This window comes from Orbicella franksi, chromosome 11, assembly GCF_964199315.1.
Source record: "Orbicella franksi chromosome 11, jaOrbFran1.1, whole genome shotgun sequence".
NCBI classification, from domain to species: domain Eukaryota; kingdom Metazoa; phylum Cnidaria; class Anthozoa; order Scleractinia; family Merulinidae; genus Orbicella; species Orbicella franksi.
In genome coordinates, this window is record NC_138155.1 from 27,125,406 (window position 1) to 27,145,263 (window position 19,858).

Consider the following 19,858-nt stretch of genomic DNA (forward strand, 5'->3'; position numbering starts at 1 on the left):
AGCAAGGAAAGCTGACAAAAGAAAAAAAAACATAACACTCCTGTCGTGATATTAAAGGTGTGGAGACAGGTGTATTTCAACTTTTGTAGTATTTCAAATGAAGGAGCAACTGTTTCAATTAAGTCTTCCCAAGTATGTTGTCGAGAATTCTAACTTTTGCCGGCGGAATTTATTACATCAAGAGTCTAAGAAAATTAAAGCAAACTGAACACTGTTTACAGCCACGAGGTAACATAGAGCTTATCTCGGTTTTCGACGCCATCTTGACGGGTATGCAAAGCGGTCAGAAATTACAGTGTTTGTACGGGAATCTGATGGCAAATAACTTTCTCCAAATTGAATTTTACACAAGTTGTGGATCAAAACGTTAAAATACTAGGTAGAAGATTGTCTTCACCAAGTCTGAAGGATGTAGCTTGGCTAGAAGACGCTCAGTTAATTTTTCTAATTTTCCATACATTTGTAAAATTTGGCTGGGTAAAAAAATTGTTAACAAATGTATGAAAATTAGAAAAGTTAACTGAGCGTCTTCTAGCCAAGCTACATCCTTCAAACTTGGTGAATACAATCTTCTACCTAGTATTTTAACGTTTTGATTCACAAATTGTGTAAAATTCAATTTTGGAAAAAGTTATTTGCCATCGGGAAACACTGTAATTTCTGAGCGCTTTGCAATGGCGTCGAAAACCGCGAAAAGGCCTATCGCGTACTGATTGATTCCAAAATGTTTTCTCGTTTACTCGCACACGCAATTTTTGATGCCAAAGTAAATCTTATCAGAAAAAAAAGGTTCAGAAACATTTTTTTTGTTTTTCGGTAGAAGGCTTTTTCCGTACCAATGCTGCAGTTTTTCCGCGCAAATGTTTCCTCTTTTGCGTGGGCCTTACAATTTACAACGAAACATTTACGAAGAATTGTACGGAGCGAAATAAAACTTTTTTTTCAAAATTGTCAAAAGCAAATTTTTTAAATCATAATTAGTAAAGCGGCATGCTTTCAAGAATTTTGGCTTAAAAAAATTGGTAGCTCGCATTTAACCATGAAAAAGAGCTTTCACTAAAAGTGGAGTAAGGCGCCAAAATTTGCTAAGCAGAAAAAACAAATCCCAAATAATAATAATAATAACAAAAAAATAGTGAAGGAATTCTCACAGAGAGATTTAACCTTTCTAAAACGTTTACTCAATTTGTCTAATCCCCAGAAACGAGATATATTCCTCGTTTAATTCAACAGCTGCATTTCCCGCGAGAGAAATTCCACGACTGGTTAAAAATCTTCAAGCTTACAGCAAACATTTTTCTTAATTTTTAAATTATGAATGAAAAGAACCTTGAGAAATTGTTTGGAAAAAGTGTAATTTTTTGTTTTGTGATAACAATGGAATAAAGCTTCACCTTAAAAACTCGGGGACTGGATGATTTGAACGCGGCACGCTGTAGTTTTTCAACATGGCCGTAGAAGCGTGCTTCAGTATGAAGCTGCAACATATTGATGTCTGACTTCTCTCATTTTCGGTGAAAAATTCTGTGAAATGAAAAGAAGAAACGCCACATATCAGTAAAAGAAACGTTTTTCATGTTATGCACGAAAACCTTTACGTAAAGTACATTCCGGACTGCAAAATTAGTTTCTTGGGTGTTACCACATGAGTGGTTTAGTTCCATGCATTCAATCTTTTAAAATTTGCAAAATAACATAAATAAACTGACCTTTTTTTTCTCTTCACTCAGCCTCAGCAGCTTTGAAACTGTTGTTTACGGCGGTCACAACTTAAAATAGTTGGCCAAGGAAGGAAAACGCGACTTTTCTAAGCAAATATTTTGCGTCAACACAATGTTGTGGCGGTGTTTGTCATCTTTCCTCGCGATGAATGAATAAAGTTTTGCAAACTGCGCCCTTAACCTCTTCACCACGTGGGAAAATACGCTCCGTTCATTGGTTGCTTCAATGCACGGGCTTTTTTTTATATCATACTTCATTAGTTGTTGTTTTTTAATTGTCCTGGCAAACATGAATGAAATCTTTTTCTAACTTTGTTAGTTGTTTTTACTGTTCAAAGCTATTTTTTTTTTTATTTTGTTAAACAGGTGTCTGATGGTGGAGTTACGAAAGTTCCCTTTTCGCAGTTATATAACAGGGAAAAAAGGATTTTTCTTCAGACCTGTCAATTTGAAGTCACTTTTGTCCCACGTGGGTCAGTTCTGGTTTTCCATTGGCTCCTTAATTAAGGATTAATTACCTCGTTTAGTTTGCACGAATTTGCACGGGCTTTTCTACGCCATACGTCTTTTCAGTGGAATTCGGCGTTTGTCAACATCAATCTAAGAGTTTTTTTATCTTAAAAAGTTGTGAATAGTTCTCGTTCGAAAGCTCCACAAAAATTTCTTGAAAGAGGTTAAATCTTCAGGTCGACTTGTCTTGGAGGTCTGGATTCTAAGGTAAGGTAAGACCGCGAGAAGTCTGGAAAACAAGATGGCGGTGAAGTTGGACGAATTGACAAATGTTAGAACTTTCCGAGCCTAGCAAAGTTCAACAATGGTCTTGGATTCAGGATAGTCCTCTGAAAAATGCTTACTCCAGTCTTTGAACTGAGCCAAGATGATGAGTTTGTTGTAGTCATCATCAAGACTCCGTATGTCAAGGTATGAATGATAAGGAATCATATTGTGAGCACTTCATGCACGTGGGAAAATTGTTTCTGTTTGCAAAATATATCGATCGTCTTAACTTTAGGTTAGCATTACTCTCTCGAATGTATTTTTTTTTTAACTGATATGCATCATTCTGTAGCCTGCCGATGTCGATTTCTGCATTAACGACACGGAATTTAAATTTTATGTCAAGCCATACTTCCTAAGGTAAGCATGTGACAAATAAACATAAGTTATAAGTTTTGCTCTTGAACTATTTTAAAATTCGCTGTGTCTCTATGTCCGGCAGCCTGACAGGTTTTTCAAAATACTCCGTGTCCGGCAGTCAAAATTATTTTTTAAAACTTTTAGTTAACAATGTCAAATCCTTGTTTATATGGCTGAATACTAATTTTGGTGAGCCCGGCACCCGGTATATTGGGATTTATAACGTAGACTATTATAAAGTGATCGGCAGTCAAAACGTTTGAATAGCTGTCCGGTTAGCCTAAAAAGCACTGCAGTTAGTCTAAAAAAGCACTGCAGTTAGCCTAAAAAGCACTCCGGTTAGCCTGAATAGCACTCCGGTTAGCCTAAATAGCTCTCCGGTTAGCCTGTGTACAGTTAGCTTTCAATAATGCTAAGGGTAACTCTATAATAATTAAAAAATTCCGAAATATGCCAGCCGGTTGTTGTGGCGCAGTGGTTAGGAGCATCGCTTGCCATGCCGGCGACCCGGGTTCGATTCCTCTTCGGGTCGCCTGTCTTAAAGTTGTTTTTGCGGTGGGTTAATTAATAAAAAAATTTCTAAGTCTAACTGCCGGACACGGAGTATTCTAAAAAACCTGTCCAACTGCTGGACATGTAGCCACAGCATTTAAAATTTGGGATACTATGCATGGGATACTATTATCCAGTCATTTAGTAAACTAGATATTTTAGTAAACTAGTTATTAGCTATTGACTTTAGTTAGGTGTCCCCAATTTAATAGCTAATCTATGGCTAAATGCACTGACACGTTAATAAAGTTTTCATTCATTCATTCGTTCAAAGCCAATTATCCACTAGTCGGTTAGCCCCCAACCAGAGGTCGAATACACTGACTATTTCTAGTGAATAGGAGAGCGGATGGTTGGGGTGAACACGACTAGGTGCAAAACCTCCACATATTTGCTCTCATGTTGGTGCACGGTATAGCATAAAAGTCTTATTTGGGGGCTAACGTCTAACTGATGGATCATGTGTACTAAAGACATTCGTGGTCAAGTGTTGCTCGATACCCTCGATCGATACCCTTGATTTATACTCAATCGACACTCCATCGACATCTCGGTCGCCAGTTGGTCCAGAGTTGACTAATTTTTGATCAATTCAAATGAGTCGGTCGACAGTACTCAGCCGATTATCAACCAACTGTTGGTCAAGTGTCAAAAGAGTTTCCACCGAGTATCGATCAGGATGTCGATCAAGCTTTGGTCAAGAAGCCTATCAAGGGTATTGATCAAGAGTATCGATCGACACTCGACCATGGATGCCATTAGTACACATGATCCTAACTGACTAGGGGTTAATTAACTTGGGGGCTACTGTAAATGATCTACATTCCCCACTCAGTAACTCACCCACCTGAGCTTGGCCCTGCATTCCACCCTGTCTCGCTAAGATCTCTGATCGGTGACATAACTGTCATACAATACACTGATGTATAGCCATCTGATTTCTTTGAAATGCCAAAGTATAGATATAGACTTCTAGTTAAGTGTAAGCCAAGGCAAGACTTCAGGAGACATCAATACTTTGGATCAATTTTATATAGCTTAAAATTGTATTTTTGTCTTAGGCTTAATTTACCAGGAGAGATTGTTGAAGATGGAAGGGAGTCAGCATCATATGATGTTGAGAAAGGTAAAGAAATGAAGTCTGGTTGCAACAGTACATGTACTGTGGGCCCCAGTAGGGGTACTCAGACATACTTTTTGGGTTGAAAATTTACACCCTCAGTATTTTTTTCGGTCAAAAGATCTGTCACAGTTTTCTTTTAGGTCTTAAAAGCAATATACTGTAGTGTCACAGTGAAGACCTGTGTGATTATGTGGAGCACAAGGGAGGATGAAGAGGCATTAATGGGCATACTAATTTCATTATCTTATTGATGTAAAATCTTTCATTAGAAGAGTCTGTTTGATTGAATAAACCAGTACTGAGGTGTTTAAGTCTTGTGTTTTTTTGGGTAGGAAATTTTGATACCAGGTATTTTTTTGGGTTCACGATATAAAGCTCCGAAGCGGCTCATGCAATTTCAGCTTTTTGAAAAACTCACTCGTGCAAATTAATTCCAAATTGAACTCAAAACCGTATGATTACCTATACTAACTGCAGATACGTACCCCATGTTATAAATGTTTTATTCAAGTGAAAAGTCAATTTCAAGTAAAAATCTGGTACTTCTCAGTGAGAAATTTTCATCTCCTGTACTACCCAGGAAATATGCGATAAGGTTACCACACCTTATTATCTTATTTCCCCTTTATTATCTGTCAAGTGGTCACTTACAGGAGGTTAAAAACAAAGGAAAATGTCAAACTTGTAGCTCTAAAAGTGGTCACGGTCGCTTATGAGAGGTGGTCGCTTACAAGAGGTTCCAAATACATGTATGGTGATTTGACTTGGAAACTTTTGGTATTTGTGGTCTTTATTTATGGAATTACTCATGGTCGCTGAGGAGAGGTGGCTGCTTATGAGAGGTTGTCACAACCAGAGGTTCGACTGTATGTGCAACCAAGCTTACCTATCCAAAATTGTCAACCATCAAATATTATTGCTTGTGCAGGGCTTGAAACTAACTTGAATTCAAGTTCACCCTTTGGACAAGCAGCTCTCAAATTTTGCTTGTCCTGGGCAAGTCTTAGTTTTTTTTGTTTAGTTAGCAGATGACTTGCCTGGGCCCTTGCCCATCGGGCAAGTAAGACTGAAACGTTACTTGCTTGGCAGGAAAATCTACTTGTCTGGGATGACTGGACAACAATTTTTGTGAGCCCTGTTGAGCACGATTGGTCTGAACTTCGGCTGGTTTACCACCAAATACGTTATTGCCAGGGCATTGTAGAATAAAGAATCCAATTTTTCAATACTGCAGGGACATTCACAATTAAGCTTCCCAAGCTACATCCTGGAGAGACCTTTGAGAACCTGGACCTATTAACAACACTTTTGGCACCAAGAAAGAAGTCCCCTGTGGGAATTAAACCCCTCATTGAAGTTGTTGGTATGCTATTATCAATGTCGTTTCTGCATTTTCTTTATAAAATTATTACAAGTGAGGTTATGTGAGAGGTTAAGCGTCATGCTGAAGATTGCACAGCAAAATGACTCCTCCCAGCACTCAAACCCAGATGCCATGACGCATAGTTTAACATGCTACCTATTACTGTTTTCAGGGTTACTATGTTTTATTGAGTTTTGATAAATCTATTGTATTGAAGGCAGTGATGACAGATGTAAAGACAATAATCAAGAAAATAAGAGTAGCAGCGATGATGATGATGATGATGATGATGATGATGATGATGATGATTACAATAACTTTGACTGGGAATTTGATCAACAGTTAGCAACATTGCATCAGGTAGTATTATTATGTATGAAATCATTGCACACTTGCCTTATAAAAAGTTTACTTAGAACACTCAAGCGTTACATTATTTTAATTTTTGCACAAAAGTGAAAAAATTGTTATTAGAAGTGCATTTTCAACAGCAGAGCAAGTATTGCTTCATACCAGTAAATTTTTACCCTTTATAATTGTACATAGCATGCATGTTACATTGACTAAAAATCTCCCTAATTTGTCCTTCAGGAAAATCCAGACACCAGCCTTGGGGATACAAAATATGGATTTGCCAATCAAAAGAGTGGAATATTTAAAGGACGGGAAGTGAGTATGAACTGGAAATAAAAATGCTGCTGGGACAAAATTGCCTTGCAAGTGAAGCAAACAAAGGACCCTTTTACCTTGTTGAAATAATTTGTGACAAAAGTAGCAGAGCTGTAAGTTATTTTTTACAGTTTTACTTGAATGCGTAGTATCACTGTCCATTTAATTTATCACTTATGCTGCAAAAGAGTGTATGTAGCGATGCTATTACAGCAGTGCATGTAAATTTGACAGTCTTACGAGGGATTACTAACAGGAAACTATAGCATCCAACTGACATTGAGGCCTTAGGCGTGTCATGGCGCAACAAGAATGGATGATGCTGATGGTGATTGTTGTGATGATGATGATGATCCAACTGATCTTAGCGTTCAAACAATCAAGACTATTTTGTAAGAATTATACAAATCATGCATACACTAAGTAAACCAATTTAACAAAATAACTGAATGTGTTATTGTGATGACATCATGCTGTTTATGGTAAATGTATGTAATTTATGTTATTTAACAACAGGCAGAACTTCATGAGATATCAGAGATAACTGATCCTGACTCTATGACCCTGAAAGAAAGACGAGAAGCCAGGCTTGCAGCTGAGGACATCAAGTTTGATGAGGAATATTATCTGTAAGGGATTTATTATAAATGTAACTGGTAACCCAAGGTGTAAAGATCTTCGAGGAAAAAAAAACAACAACAAGAACAGCTTTGTGAAGGTTTTGTAATTCAGTTATACAAACAACATACATACGAAACCAAACAAAAAGCTACAATTTTATGTCAAAATATTCCAGTGTTATTTTCAGCTGAAGCCTCACAAAAGAGTTAATTACAAGAAAATATCTAAGTTAGGACCAAAACCAAAGTCTTCCATAATGGGACATCCATATTATGGGGGTGTCTGTAAAGTAAGGTTCAAATGTAATAAAGATAGTGAGAACAATAAATTTAAAAAAGATAAATAGAAAGAAAACACTTTAATTTCATTAGACCAGCCTCTGGGTTATGCCCAACTATCTGTTAATGAAAACCCCGGAACTCACCTTTGATATATAATTGTAAATATGTTTTTTTTTTTTTAACAAAATCAGGGCTGATTATTTCAATGAAGATCAAATTCAACATCTCCTGGACTACAAGCCACCTTGGGAGGTTGAATACCTGCGATACAACGAAAATCTTTCCAAGGTAAATTTCATTTGCAGCTATGTGAATTGTTAAAGGCTAATAAGAATTAGTTTTTCATTTGTTTATGTTGTACATATAGTTCAGTTTTGTCCATGGTACAATTAGTTTCTGAACCAGTACAACATTTACAAGAAACATTGTACCACTGTATGCACTCATGTGACAAGATACAAGAAAGACTTAATTAAGAGCTACACTGTACTTACATGCATACATGCAAAGCTAATGAATTAAACAAATCTTTATAACAGAAAGAGCTAGGAAAACTATCATTTAGCACAAAAAAAAAAAATGCAGGACACTTTTGACATAATTTGGTGATCCTCTTGCACTTGGCATGCTGGACACATGTCATAGGGAACATAGTAAATGACCTGGGGTTTGTCACCAGTCTCACTCGGTGGTTGTATCATCTGCCCAGTGTGATGAAGGTCACAAGTTTTACCTCTGTCAAGATCTTAGATTTTTTTCTTTGTCCCAGACGTGACATCTAAATGAAAAGTTTCCCAAGACATCTACTTTCAACTTTTTTATTTATATTAATAATAAAAAGTTGTTGAAATTTAGCAGCTTACAGTTTTGCTCCTCCAAAATGTTGTAAACATTTTTATCAATACTGATGAGTGATTATACTGTCTTCTTTTCTGTTAAATTATTCTGCAGGATAAAACAGAACATTCAAGTGGGGCTGATGAGACAACAGGTACATCAACGAGTATAGAGAAAAATTACCACAATAATATTGTTGTGAACCCTGTAGTGTTTTATGGTACATCTCCATGTACTTGTACAGTTTTTAAAAAATATCATTAATTTTATCAGGTGAGTAGAATAACAGCTTAAGGTTGGTTCTTATAATTAAATAAAAGCATCTTTTTGAGCCATCTTTGTTTTTATTCAGTTCAGTTTACAGATGAAGAGAAAGACCAGTTAAGAAGGCTTCCAAATAAGGATTATATCCTTTAGGGTGCAACATTACAATGTTAAATACAATTTTAATAAATTGTTACTGTTCTGTACTATTCTTGTTCTGTAGTTTTAATTTGCTGCAAATCTAATTTTAGTTTGTAATTTTGCATTTAAATTTCCCTTAAAACGTTATTCATCCTCTCTTTTCAGACAAACCCTTATCCTTGAAAACCCTTAATTACATTTTTTTTTAAAGGATTTTCAGGCTTTTTACTTTGTAGAGTGACTTGTAGGAGTCACCTAAAGTTTTTCTTTACATGTACAGTCAAGCAATTTTCCAGGGGGGGGGGGTGTGGGGGGGGGGGGCAGGAATTGTGCAGTTGTGAGAGTATTTGCCTCCTACTAATCCCAGACCTGGCATTACACTGTACATTTGTTGTTGGTTCTTAGCTTACACAGAGGCGTTTTTCAGGTTCTTTGGTCTTCCTTCCTCTACAAACACCTACACTCCAAATTCTTATTCAATCTTTACATATTGAATTAACATTTCATAACTTTTGTGGCTATTAAATAAGTCACAATGAATATTACCTTACATTTTGTACATTTTTACCAGCTGATGAAATTTTTTTACCATAATTTTGGCCCCATTTTTAAATTTCTTTAAATAATATACTGGAAGCAATATATTTCACTCTTATTTGCTACCCCATAAAAGATAAACTGTAACATGACCTTAACTAAGTTCAAACCTTCTAGATGACAAAGAGGAGTTTCCACTGTTCCTTGGTCTTGTGGACATTATATACGCATACACATATAATCATCGGACTACAGAAGGAGAAAATACGGTAAATATTTCATAGTCCTACACTTAATAATTTCATATTAGTGGTTATAATTAGTGGTTATAAATGCGTCACGTGACCAAATATTCCCCAGCTAAAACTGGTGAATATCCAAGTCATATTCCCCAATTGTCCAAAGATCTTGGGTGTTGCCAAAAATATTTGAAGGATAATAAACATAGTAATTACCTCCATTTTGACTTCTTGGAACAGATACATGTAATGCCTGCAGACAAATATTCAAGTATATTTTTGTGCCAGATGGAGGCTATTGTTTATTTACCATAAACAGACTACAGTTTTGGGTGGTTAATAGTAGTGGAAGGAGTTTTACTACTGACAGAATTGTGTGTGGCCAAGAGCAAGATAATATTATACTTCTTTAAAGTGCTCTCTAAACTTCCCTACACTTATATACAGTGTAGTGAGTTTGATAGCACAGCTTTGCTAGAGATATATGTTATAGAATATTTTGAAGAATCTGGCTGCAGAACAAAACTAGAATTATGCCAAGAATTTGAGATAGTTGCTAGTGATAATGATCAGTTGCTGGCTTCTAATGACAGCCCTTAGTTAGTTAATCTGATCCAAAAATTTACAGGCAGAAGCTCTTAACAAAACTTTTCATCTTGCTCAACATCACAACAGTAAACACAAAGATCAGTGTTCGGTCCTAAATTTTCTATAGTGTACTGCAATGTAGCTCTCAAATGTACTGGACCAGAGGGTGCCTTCCACTATTATTATTATTAGTAGTAGTATTATTATTAGCATTATTATTATTATTATTATTATTATTATTATTATTATTTAATTTGTTGTTTCCAGGTTGAATCACCGTGGACTATTTCCAGAATAAGTTCCACATTCTCATGGTTTGAGGTAAGAAAAATTGTAATTGAAAACTTGTACAGGTCCAGCACATTTCAAGGTTAAGAAGCCAAAACTGTGAACCCCATCCCAAAGATCTAAATTTGCAAGTTGCGTAAAGAGTCTGTAAGTCTGGACAATGTTTGAAGTCTTCTGACATCTACTTCACATAAAACTCTGGAATGTCGTTGAAGTTGTAACAAGACGGTTTTTTCAGAGAGGTTGATGTCATCTACAACTGTAACAAAACTTTCTGTTGAAAATTTTGATTTTGATTGTTACCGTGATCCTGGGAAAGAGGAAAAGAAAGAAATATGGCTTAGACTAAAGGGTGGGACTGCAATTTTTAGAGAAAATAGGTAGGATATTTTTTCATACAAGGATATTTATAGCATGTTACAAATTGCAATCCTTGAATTTATCTAACGTGGCAGTAATGATGATCATGATACCAGATTTTTTTTGTGTGTTTCCAGTCTTTTAGCAGCATTCATGATGTTGTGATATCTTGTGTCCGTCGCTCATTGTCCTATCCTCTCTATCGCCACTGGTCACTGGTCATGGCAGTTTTAGAGGACACCAAGAGAATCTTCACACTTGGTATGTGAGTTGGATTTATGCAGTTACAGTGGAACCCTGCCTTTAACAGCCACCTGGTTAATATAGCCAGATTTGTGTGGCCTCTTGGTGACTGGATTAACAAGGTTCCACCGTACTTCAATTTTTAGCCTGCGAACAGGCTCCCAGCGAGGGCGGAAAAAAAAATTCGGCATGCGAAAGCGTGATTCCATGAGCAAAGTGAGTGGGAGTCGGAGCGTGAATCCGCGAGTGAAGTGAGTGGGTCCCTCGTCACCAGACCGCTCTCGGCTTGTCCCACTCGCCCTAGACTACACTTGGCTAGCTCGCTCTAAAACCAACCGGGAGCCTGTGCGCAGGCTATTCAATTTTGTGAATGTCATGCTTCTTAAAAGTATCATTCACAGTGTAACCTTTTTATTCCAGTTGAAGTGTGCAAGCTCAAAAGTGAATTTTAAAAAATCCAGATTTTGTTCCAGGGAACAAACTTTGCAACAAGTGGGATTTGCCTTAGGACACCGTGTTTAGTATCCAAAAATAATCCTTGGGGCAAAGAGGATACAAGAACCCCAGGGAATTACAATGTAAGGGATGAGGACTACAAGTTGGGAAATAACCCCTGGGATGGGGTGACCATGTAATGGGAGATGATCATTAGGGAGAAGGTATACTAACCCTTAGGGGACTGAAGGGTAGGAGGCTGAACTGGAGAACAATCTCAAGGGCGACATAACTGTGCACAGAGGAATATGAATTCCCTGGGTGGATTCCCATATAAAAAGAGCGGGGTGCTCGTCGTGCCCTTTGGGGGTTTAGAAAGCAGTTTTAGTACCTCTCAGGGTGTTCAGCCTCAAAAGTTCCACAACGGGAGCTTTTTGTAGGGAGATGAGATGGGATGAGGAACTGTGAAGTATGGGTCAATAATATGAGCAGCTTTGACTTTAAGATGAGGCAACTTTGCATTGGGAGGTAATTCGTGTCATGGGGTAACTATCCCCTGAGGGAAATTGAGTGAAGCAACTGTGTACAAGAGTGCTATCCTTGGGATATGCCCACCATTATCAATGCCTTTTATATTGTATTCCTAGGTCGTAGACAGCTGTTAAAGTGTTTACTGGAAATCCACTCCCTGTGTCGCGAGGAGGACCCTTGGTTTCTGCTAAATGAACTTTACTTGACCGATTACTGTGTCTGGATACAGAAAGCCAGGTAGCAACCTGTTTAATATTTCTTTTTGAGTTTTGTTATCCTTTCCAACGGAGCCGGGCAGGTTAGCGTAGTGTACTGGACTATAAGTCCGGGCATCCCGCCTTTCACCTGGCCAGCTAGTCAGCCTTTGCTGCTTCTGTATGCATTGTTTTTTGTCAGTATTTGTTTCATAAACAGGGCCTCACAAGCTTCTAACCTAAAGCACAAACTTTTTTGTTTTACTGGTTTTTTTTTTTCGCGAGGGAGGGGGCTTTTTTCAAACGATCGTAACGGTGTTTTATTTTATTCTATTAAGGTCAAGTGATGATGTGGTTCAGTGGTCAGTATATTTGATATCGTTTTCTTTCGTCTTTCTCTTGGAACAGCCGCAAGAAGCTTTCTTCTTTAGCGCAAGGCCTTCAGCAGGTAATCAAAATTCCAGTTACATTCTAGAGCACTTAAACAAATTAGTGCCTTTCCCTCAATTTAGCTAAGAGACTAACTTATCTCGCGTTTAATACTACACGAGAGTCTCGTGTGACGAGACAACGAGGCAACGGAATGGTTTCGGTAATTGTTTATACAAATTGAAATAGTAAGCTTGTGCAGCTTTTGATTTATTGTCGCGAGTTAGGTATATCTTCGCCTCCACACTCGCTTCTGTGTTGTTCCCATTGCAACGGCTGTTCTGCATTCTATACTGCACATTGCCCCAACGGAATCCAGATATTTTAAAGGCGTAATAGCAAAGGCTGTTTTCAACCTTTCTTAAGTAGAAATATTAAATTTGGTGTAAAACACTCGAACCGTACAGATAATGTTTATATACCTTGTATTTCCCTGTCTATTAGATCCAGATTCATAAAAGTGACTTGTCCTGGCAGTTAGAGGAACTGGAATTGGCTGCTAGTCTGGTTCTAAAAGAAGAACGAAATAACGAGCAAGGAAAGAGACTGGAATCATCGGATCCACACGAATTTGAAGAGAGCGATGATTCTACGGAAACTGATGAAGACGAAGACGAAGACGAAGACGAAGACGAAGACGAAGACGAAGACGAAGACGAAGACGGAGACGAAGACGAAGACGGAGACGAAGACGAAGACGAAGACGAAGACGAAGACGGAGACGAAGACGAGGACGAAGACAAAGACGAAGACGAAGACAAAGACGGAGACGTCGACGATACCAACGATGATGGTCGTGGCCATGATGAAAATGTTAAAGAGATTATTACTAAAGCTGATTTCAATACAGACAGCAAAGAACCGGGTTCGTTATTAGGCAATAACAATGACAAGGAAACGGACCTGTAGCAGTTACAACTTTATTTATGAAAATCAGCGTTAATACCTCTAGTCTTACTTCCGCTGAATAATGGATGCCTACTTGGCTTATTATACTTTGCGAAATGGTACTTTGCAAAACGAAACGAAACGAAACGAAATCTGTACTTTGCGAAGTACCATTTCGCAAAGTGCAATAAGCCTTCCTACTTAGCATTGCCGCGTGAATGTTTCGTTACATAACGCACCGATCGACGTCTGGTCATATCCGCTTTCAAGCAGAGCCTGTCACATTTTCTTGACAGGACAGTTGCTAGTGCGTCGAATGCACCTCAAAGGTCCTTTGGCTCAACTCCAAAATTATTACTTGATATGGACTGCAAACCAGTCGTTTTCGGACGTTTTCGAAAGGCGCGAAGCGCCGTAAGCGCGATCCTCGCGTGTGAAGCGCGCGAGCCTCACACGCCCGTTTTTCTCTCCCCATTCTTCCTCGCCGTTTTTACACTCGCTCCAGACCTTTCGTTCGAATATTGACCGTCTCTCGCGTTCGCAAAATATACGACTGTTTTGCAGTCTATACCTGATATCATGATAGTTTAAAATAACAAGGCTTTATTGATACAGCATACTGAAATGTCAAGTTACTCGGGAAAAAACAGCCGACGAGTCAAGAATTTGAAACTGTAACAACAATGATAAGTGAAGATGGTGATTTTTTTTTGTAACAACAATCTTCACTGAAATGCCATTTTCGTTATTATTTTTTTTTTACGTAACAACAATCTTCATTTACTTAAGAACAGAATGCCAATACAATGCGTCTTACACCCTTCTGTTGCGAGTTTAATGTTAAACTCTGGCCATGAGAGGTGAATACGTCATCTCGGATCGGACTCGATTGGAGATCATCTTCAATTGACTCAAACTCTTGTCATCTACATCGCAAAAACTTTATGAACACTAATGTTGTCTTGTACGTAAATGACAAGAGAGGGTTATCTTCTGCTTTCTCTGTCTATGGCTACCACCATCTTATCTTATCCTGCCATGCAGAATGAACGCGTGACGAGCCCGAACAACGTCTGCTTAGGAGGACCCTGGGAGGGTACCACCAGCTGGGCTGTCTCCAACTTGGCTGTAAAACAAAATGAAATCGTAGTTGAGGGATGAATCAATCAATTCTTTGATTCATCATTTCCATAATCCTCGGAGCTAAGTTGAAAGCATATTAGATCGAAAATGGCCCATTCGTTCCGCAATTTCAACAGAATTAGCTTGCGTGCATTACTTCTGAAGTGCTGCACAATACCCTTTGTCACGATTTAACACCGTGGTCTTTGTTCCGCACCACTGACATGCATGATTACGAAAGAACTGTACGACACGCGTGCATATACTGTAAAATTGAAAGGTCACCTTAAAAATAGATAAACAATGAAAAACCTTATTTAGTCTATAAGTTGGCTGGAGAGGGGAGTGTGTGGTTCTCGGAATTTGATGCGGAAAAATATCGAGAAAACCCAAACAGACGAGTACAGTATGAAACCGTTGTTTTTCTCTCCCAAACTAACCTCATTTCATTTCTTCTCAGAAGTAGCTTTGCAAACCAAGGCGAAGTCTATATTTTGATATTCCAAAACTACTTCGCTTTATCATTACAGAATGTTGGAAATAATTTCAATGATAGCAATGCTCCTTGACTTTACATTGTAACATCGAGTGTTGACAGGAAAGGCCAAAGGTAAACCGATCAGATTTTGAATGCTAGAGGGCTGTCTTCACTCCTTCTCTAGTCTGGAACTGTTCTCTAGAAATTTTTCGGTTTTTGCTTTACAATGTCTTCCTACCCTCGACATAACTTGAAACAAGCTATTTTAGAAACAAAATAGTAACCGTTGCAGTGTCGCTCGTGTGTATTGCTTGCGTGTTTTGATTGTTGGCGCGCCGACATAGGCGCGGCTAGTCATACCGAAGTGATCTCCTCGATAATGGGAAACTACCGCGCTGGGCGATGATAGTAAACAAGCTCTGAAAATGTAGAATCTTACAGTAACCTTTCTCAAAATCCCAGTGTCTTCACGTAGAAAATCTCCTCATCAATGTTGATTTATCACAGTTTGAATCGTGACTGAACCGCGGTATTGTTCAAGAGAATGAACAATCTGGCGAAAGTGTCAAGTAATTCCATTCAATATGTAGATTATTTCCGGGGGGAACTCCCATATAAGAAGGACGGGGGTGCTCGTTGGAAATTTTGAAAAGAACAACTTAGGTCCTTAGATGTACCAAGATCCTGTTTTGTGGGCGTGGCTTGAAATTTTTTTCACCCCTACATTAAGTTTGTAACAATTCTAAAGCAACACATTATCTCCAGTCATTTTTTTTTTCGGCTCAATGCCCTAAAAGGTATTGTAAAAACTCCCGCTGTGGATCTTTAGAGGCTGAATATCCCAAGAAGTACCAAAAGCGCTAACCCCGAAAAGGAACGACGAACACCCCCCCCCCCCATCCTTTTCATATGGGAGTCCCCCTGGGAGATTATTTCTGCGATTGGGGTAATGTTAGCCTGATACTCTTACTGTGTGTGTTGTAACAGGAGTATTTGTGTGTACGTGCACGTTATCTATATTAAAAGGGGCAAGGGGTCACAACCGACGGATCTGGGCAAGCTGTTACAACAATGGCAAAGGAGGGCGACAAAACAAACCTCATCTTGAAAATCCTGGTCGCTGTTCTCGCTTTATTATCTCTAGCTCTGCTCATCGCATTAATTGTGGTCGCCACGAGAAATAACAAGGAACCTGTGGAAAATGGCTCGTCCTTCGGCGCCGACGACTTCTGCCCGGAAACCACGCAGTTGACAGCACCAACTACGGTCCGCTCCAGAGGTCTGTACGATGATTTATCGAAAGACGAACTCATTGCCGTGCGAGATTACATTATTCAGGAACCGTCCCTGAATGTGAAAGCTTATGAAGATGCGAACATCAACGACAACTACATTTATTTGATTGAGCTGCAGCAACCTCCTAAAGCCGACGCGCTCGCTTACCTCGAAGGCAACGCCCAGAAACCCGAGCGCAAGGCTCGAGTGATTATCTACAATGGAGGAAAAAACGTCCCAGATGTGAGAGAATACCTCGTGAGCCCGGTAGATAAACCGACTAAACATGAAGAAACAACTGGTCCAGGGCAGAAATATCCGATTCCGTTCAACTCGCGATTCCCCGACCCTAAAGAGATTGATATAATGGACAAAATGATACGCAACTTGACCAAACAAGTAGATGCGCTGCTCGAAGAGAGTTATGACGGCTATAAGATGTGGGATTGCAACGAGCGCTGCTTAACATGGGGTCTAGCTGCACCGAGTACGTTCAAGATTAACCAACGAAAAACCTGGACATGGTTGATGAGGAACTTGATCGGGTATTACATTCATCCCGTCGGGTTTGAAATTCTCTTGGACACCGGAGGGAATGATGTGTCACTCTGGAAAGTTGACAAAATATTTTACAATAACGCAACTTATGACAATGTCACAGATTTGTTGAATGCCTTCAACGCTGGATCAAAGATGTTTGTTGCTGCCCCTGCGGATAAAGGGAAGTTTTCCTCTTACGAACGCCGGGGCCCCCCACAACCCCCAAAGCCCTTGAGAAACCCCCAGATATACGAGCCTGATGGGAAGCGGTACACGGTCAGCGGACGCCATGTGGAATACATGGGCTGGAGTTTTGACTTCCGGTCTCGCACCTCTTCCGGTATCCAGCTGTTTGACATAAAGTTCAAAGATCAGAGGATTGTCTACGAACTGAGCCCACAGGAAGCTGAAGCGTTCTATTCTGGCTGGGCTCCCAAACCGATGTTCACAAATTTCCTCGATACTGCTTGGAACATGGGCTCCATGAGTTTTGAGCTGCTGCGTGGTGTTGACTGTCCTAACACGGCCACATACTTTGATCTGACGCATTTCATTGGACGAAAAGACCCGGCCGTGTACAAGAACGCCGTTTGCGTGTTTGAACAGGACATGGGGATTCCCCTGCGTAGACATTACGATACAGATTTCAAAGGCAGTTACAATTTCTACGGTGGGGTCCCTGGAAGTGCACTCATCTTGCGCACGGCCTCAACAACATACAACTATGATTATGTCCTTGATTACATCTTCTATCCTAATGGCGTGTTGGAGGTCAGGACCACCACCAGCGGCTATGCTCAAACGACCTTCTATACTCCAGACGAAGACCCATACGCATATCAGATCCATCCCAAAATGGCGGGAAGCCTGCACGACCACATCTTCAACTACAAAGTTGACATGGACATCCTGGGCACAGCAAATTCTCACGAAACTGTTGAGGTCGAACTGGAAAACATCACCAATCCTTGGTTCCCTGGTGACTACCACGTGCAGAAGGTTCTAAAGCGACGAGTGCGGACGACCGAAGATAACGCCGTGTACAACTACAATTTTCAGACTCCCACCCTGTTGAACTTCTACAACAAGAATGAGAAAAACAGCTTTGGCGTCTATCGCGGCTACCGCGTTCAAATCCGGGACATGATGAAACAGATGTACCCACTAAACTGGCCAATGATAAGGGGCGCGGCGTGGTCTTTGAACCAAATGACTGTGACCAAGCGAAAAGAGGACGAGGAGAAGAGCTCGTGTATCTATAATCAACTTGACATGGCTGACCCTGTGTTAGACTTCAGCAAGTTCGTTGATGGCGAGAACATCGACCATGAAGATCTGGTTGCCTGGGTAACCATTGGAATGATGCACGTGATGCACTCTGAAGATGTTCCTAATACAGCGACCCCAGGGAACTCCGCAAGCTTTTATCTGAGGCCCTTTAGCTACTTTGAAGAAGATCCTTCTATGAGCTCTTATGATGGGGTTGTGATCAAGCCCACAGAAAAAGGAGCCGATATCGACACTTTGGGATCTCCGAAGACAACGTCGACTTGTGCTCCTAACAACAAGCCCTTTGAGTTCTTCGGTCGTTATGGCAACTATTAGAACAAACCTTCAATAGACAGAACTTTCTTTAAAGGATTTCAACTCATTAGATCTACAAGAACAACATATACATTCATTCTGAAAGTAACTAGAGACTGCGAATTTTCATCAAAATGTGTTGCCTAAGTGTATTTGAATTCAAGCCCTGAGCCATTCCTTCATTTGAGCGTCAAGCAATGCATCACGCAGCGCGAAAGAAGCATTGCGTGACAACCCAAACTAAGTTCCTCGAAGTTAAACATTTATACACTGAGTCATTATATTCCCGTTTCAAAGGAAAATGAAGGTTTTATTTGATTAGTTTCAATAAATTTGGTTTCGTTACTGAAAGTTTTCTTTCTTTGTTGTTTCATGCTTTGTTGTGTATCATTTTACAGTAAATGGGTTCGGTTGGGGGGCGAAGCAAAATAGGACAGTAGGGGATCACTAATCAAGTCTGTCTCTCTTTTAAGACAAGGAAGAAAGAACTTCAACAAGGGTAATAAATTCGTGTTCAGTTTTGAAAGCCAATATCCTCTTCAATATTTAGCTCGATTTTCACTGCCCTCTTAAGTCCTGTCTCTGTGCCTACCCGAAGAGAGGAGCGTCCGGGGGCACTCCCATATAAAGAGTACGGGAATGCTACTGGGAAGTTTTGAAAAGAACCCCTCAGAGGTACCAAGATCGTGTTTTGTGGGGCGTGGCTTGAAAATTTTTCACCCCTAAGGGTACACCAATTCTATAACAACACATTGTCTGCTGTGATATTTTTTCGGCTCAATACCCTAAAAGGTACTGCAGAAGCTCCCGCTGTGGACTTTGAGGCTGAGTACCCGAAGAGATACCAAAACCGCTTGTTTAACCCCTAAAAGGTACGACGAACACCCCCGTTCTTTTTATAAGGGAGTCTCCTCCCCTGGGAGGTTTCCCGAACAGCGGCTGCTAATCGAGCCTTCTTCAATAGTACACTAAAAAAGCTACAAGTCTAATCAATTACTTAGTTTCAGAGAGCTCTTTAACTGTTTGGAGTCAATTTGTATCTGGCATATGGTACCTAATGATCCACAAAAAAGGTAAACCATGACGTCATCAGCGGTCGCCCTATTTAGAGAGTAACAATGTCACTGTTTTTTTTAACGTTACATTGTTGTCACTCCCAATAAAAACGTGCGTTGCCATGCATAGGCTGATAATGTGCGCGATCCGGTTTACTGTCGTGGTAAAATGCCAGAGCTTCCTGTGCAGTGGGAAAACGGAGTTACGCGCAAGCTCGTAAACGCGCATCTTTGTTGCGTGTTGTTTGCTACAAGTTTAGGAGAAGTTGCGCATAGATCATCAATTTGCGCGTACAGTTATGTTTAATTTACAAGTTAAATGGTCCACAAATTCTTTATTTGGGCGTGGACAGATCCCTGAAC

At 39.6% G+C, this 19,858-nt stretch overlaps 1 protein-coding gene, 1 long non-coding RNA gene and 1 pseudogene across 3 annotated transcripts; 2 read left to right on the top strand and 1 right to left on the bottom strand.

The window, feature by feature from the left end:
* Positions 1–1,410: 1,410 nt before the first annotated feature.
* On the top strand, positions 1,411–13,932 carry LOC145502542 (protein SHQ1 homolog). Of its 2 annotated transcripts, XM_081481867.1 has the most exons (16): positions 1,411–2,642; positions 2,791–2,858; positions 4,472–4,536; positions 5,768–5,896; positions 6,114–6,256; positions 6,488–6,565; positions 7,082–7,194; positions 7,659–7,755; positions 8,419–8,458; positions 8,657–8,710; positions 9,415–9,515; positions 10,341–10,394; positions 10,859–10,982; positions 12,047–12,167; positions 12,533–12,572; positions 12,998–13,932. In XM_081481867.1, exons 1-16 carry the CDS (start codon positions 2,568–2,570, stop codon positions 13,460–13,462), a joined length of 1,767 nt encoding a protein of 588 aa, XP_081337993.1. In that variant the 5' UTR covers positions 1,411–2,567; the 3' UTR covers positions 13,463–13,932. The 2 variants fall into 2 exon arrangements, with proteins under 2 accessions (XP_081337993.1, XP_081337994.1); XM_081481868.1 differs by lacking the exon at positions 5,768–5,896.
* A 119-nt stretch (positions 13,933–14,051) lies between these two features.
* LOC145502543 (uncharacterized) lies at positions 14,052–15,933 on the bottom strand. Its single transcript, XR_014051357.1, has 2 exons — positions 15,513–15,933; positions 14,052–14,567 (listed from the first exon to the last, which is right to left on the bottom strand). It is a non-coding gene; the product is annotated as an uncharacterized LOC145502543 (long non-coding RNA).
* A 5-nt stretch (positions 15,934–15,938) lies between these two features.
* On the top strand, positions 15,939–18,791 carry LOC145502541 (diamine oxidase [copper-containing] pseudogene; annotated as a pseudogene).
* The last annotated feature ends 1,067 nt before the right edge of the window (positions 18,792–19,858 follow it).

Coding starts and splice junctions, on each gene's coding strand:
- LOC145502542 (XM_081481867.1), top strand. CDS start 2,568: ATGCTTACTCCAGTCTTTGAACTGAGCCAAGATGATGAGTTTGTTGTA. Junction 6,257..6,487: donor AGTTAGCAACATTGCATCAG/GTAGTATTATTA, acceptor TTTGTCCTTCAG/GAAAATCCAGACACCAGCCT. Junction 10,395..10,858: donor CCACATTCTCATGGTTTGAG/GTAAGAAAAATT, acceptor GTGTGTTTCCAG/TCTTTTAGCAGCATTCATGA.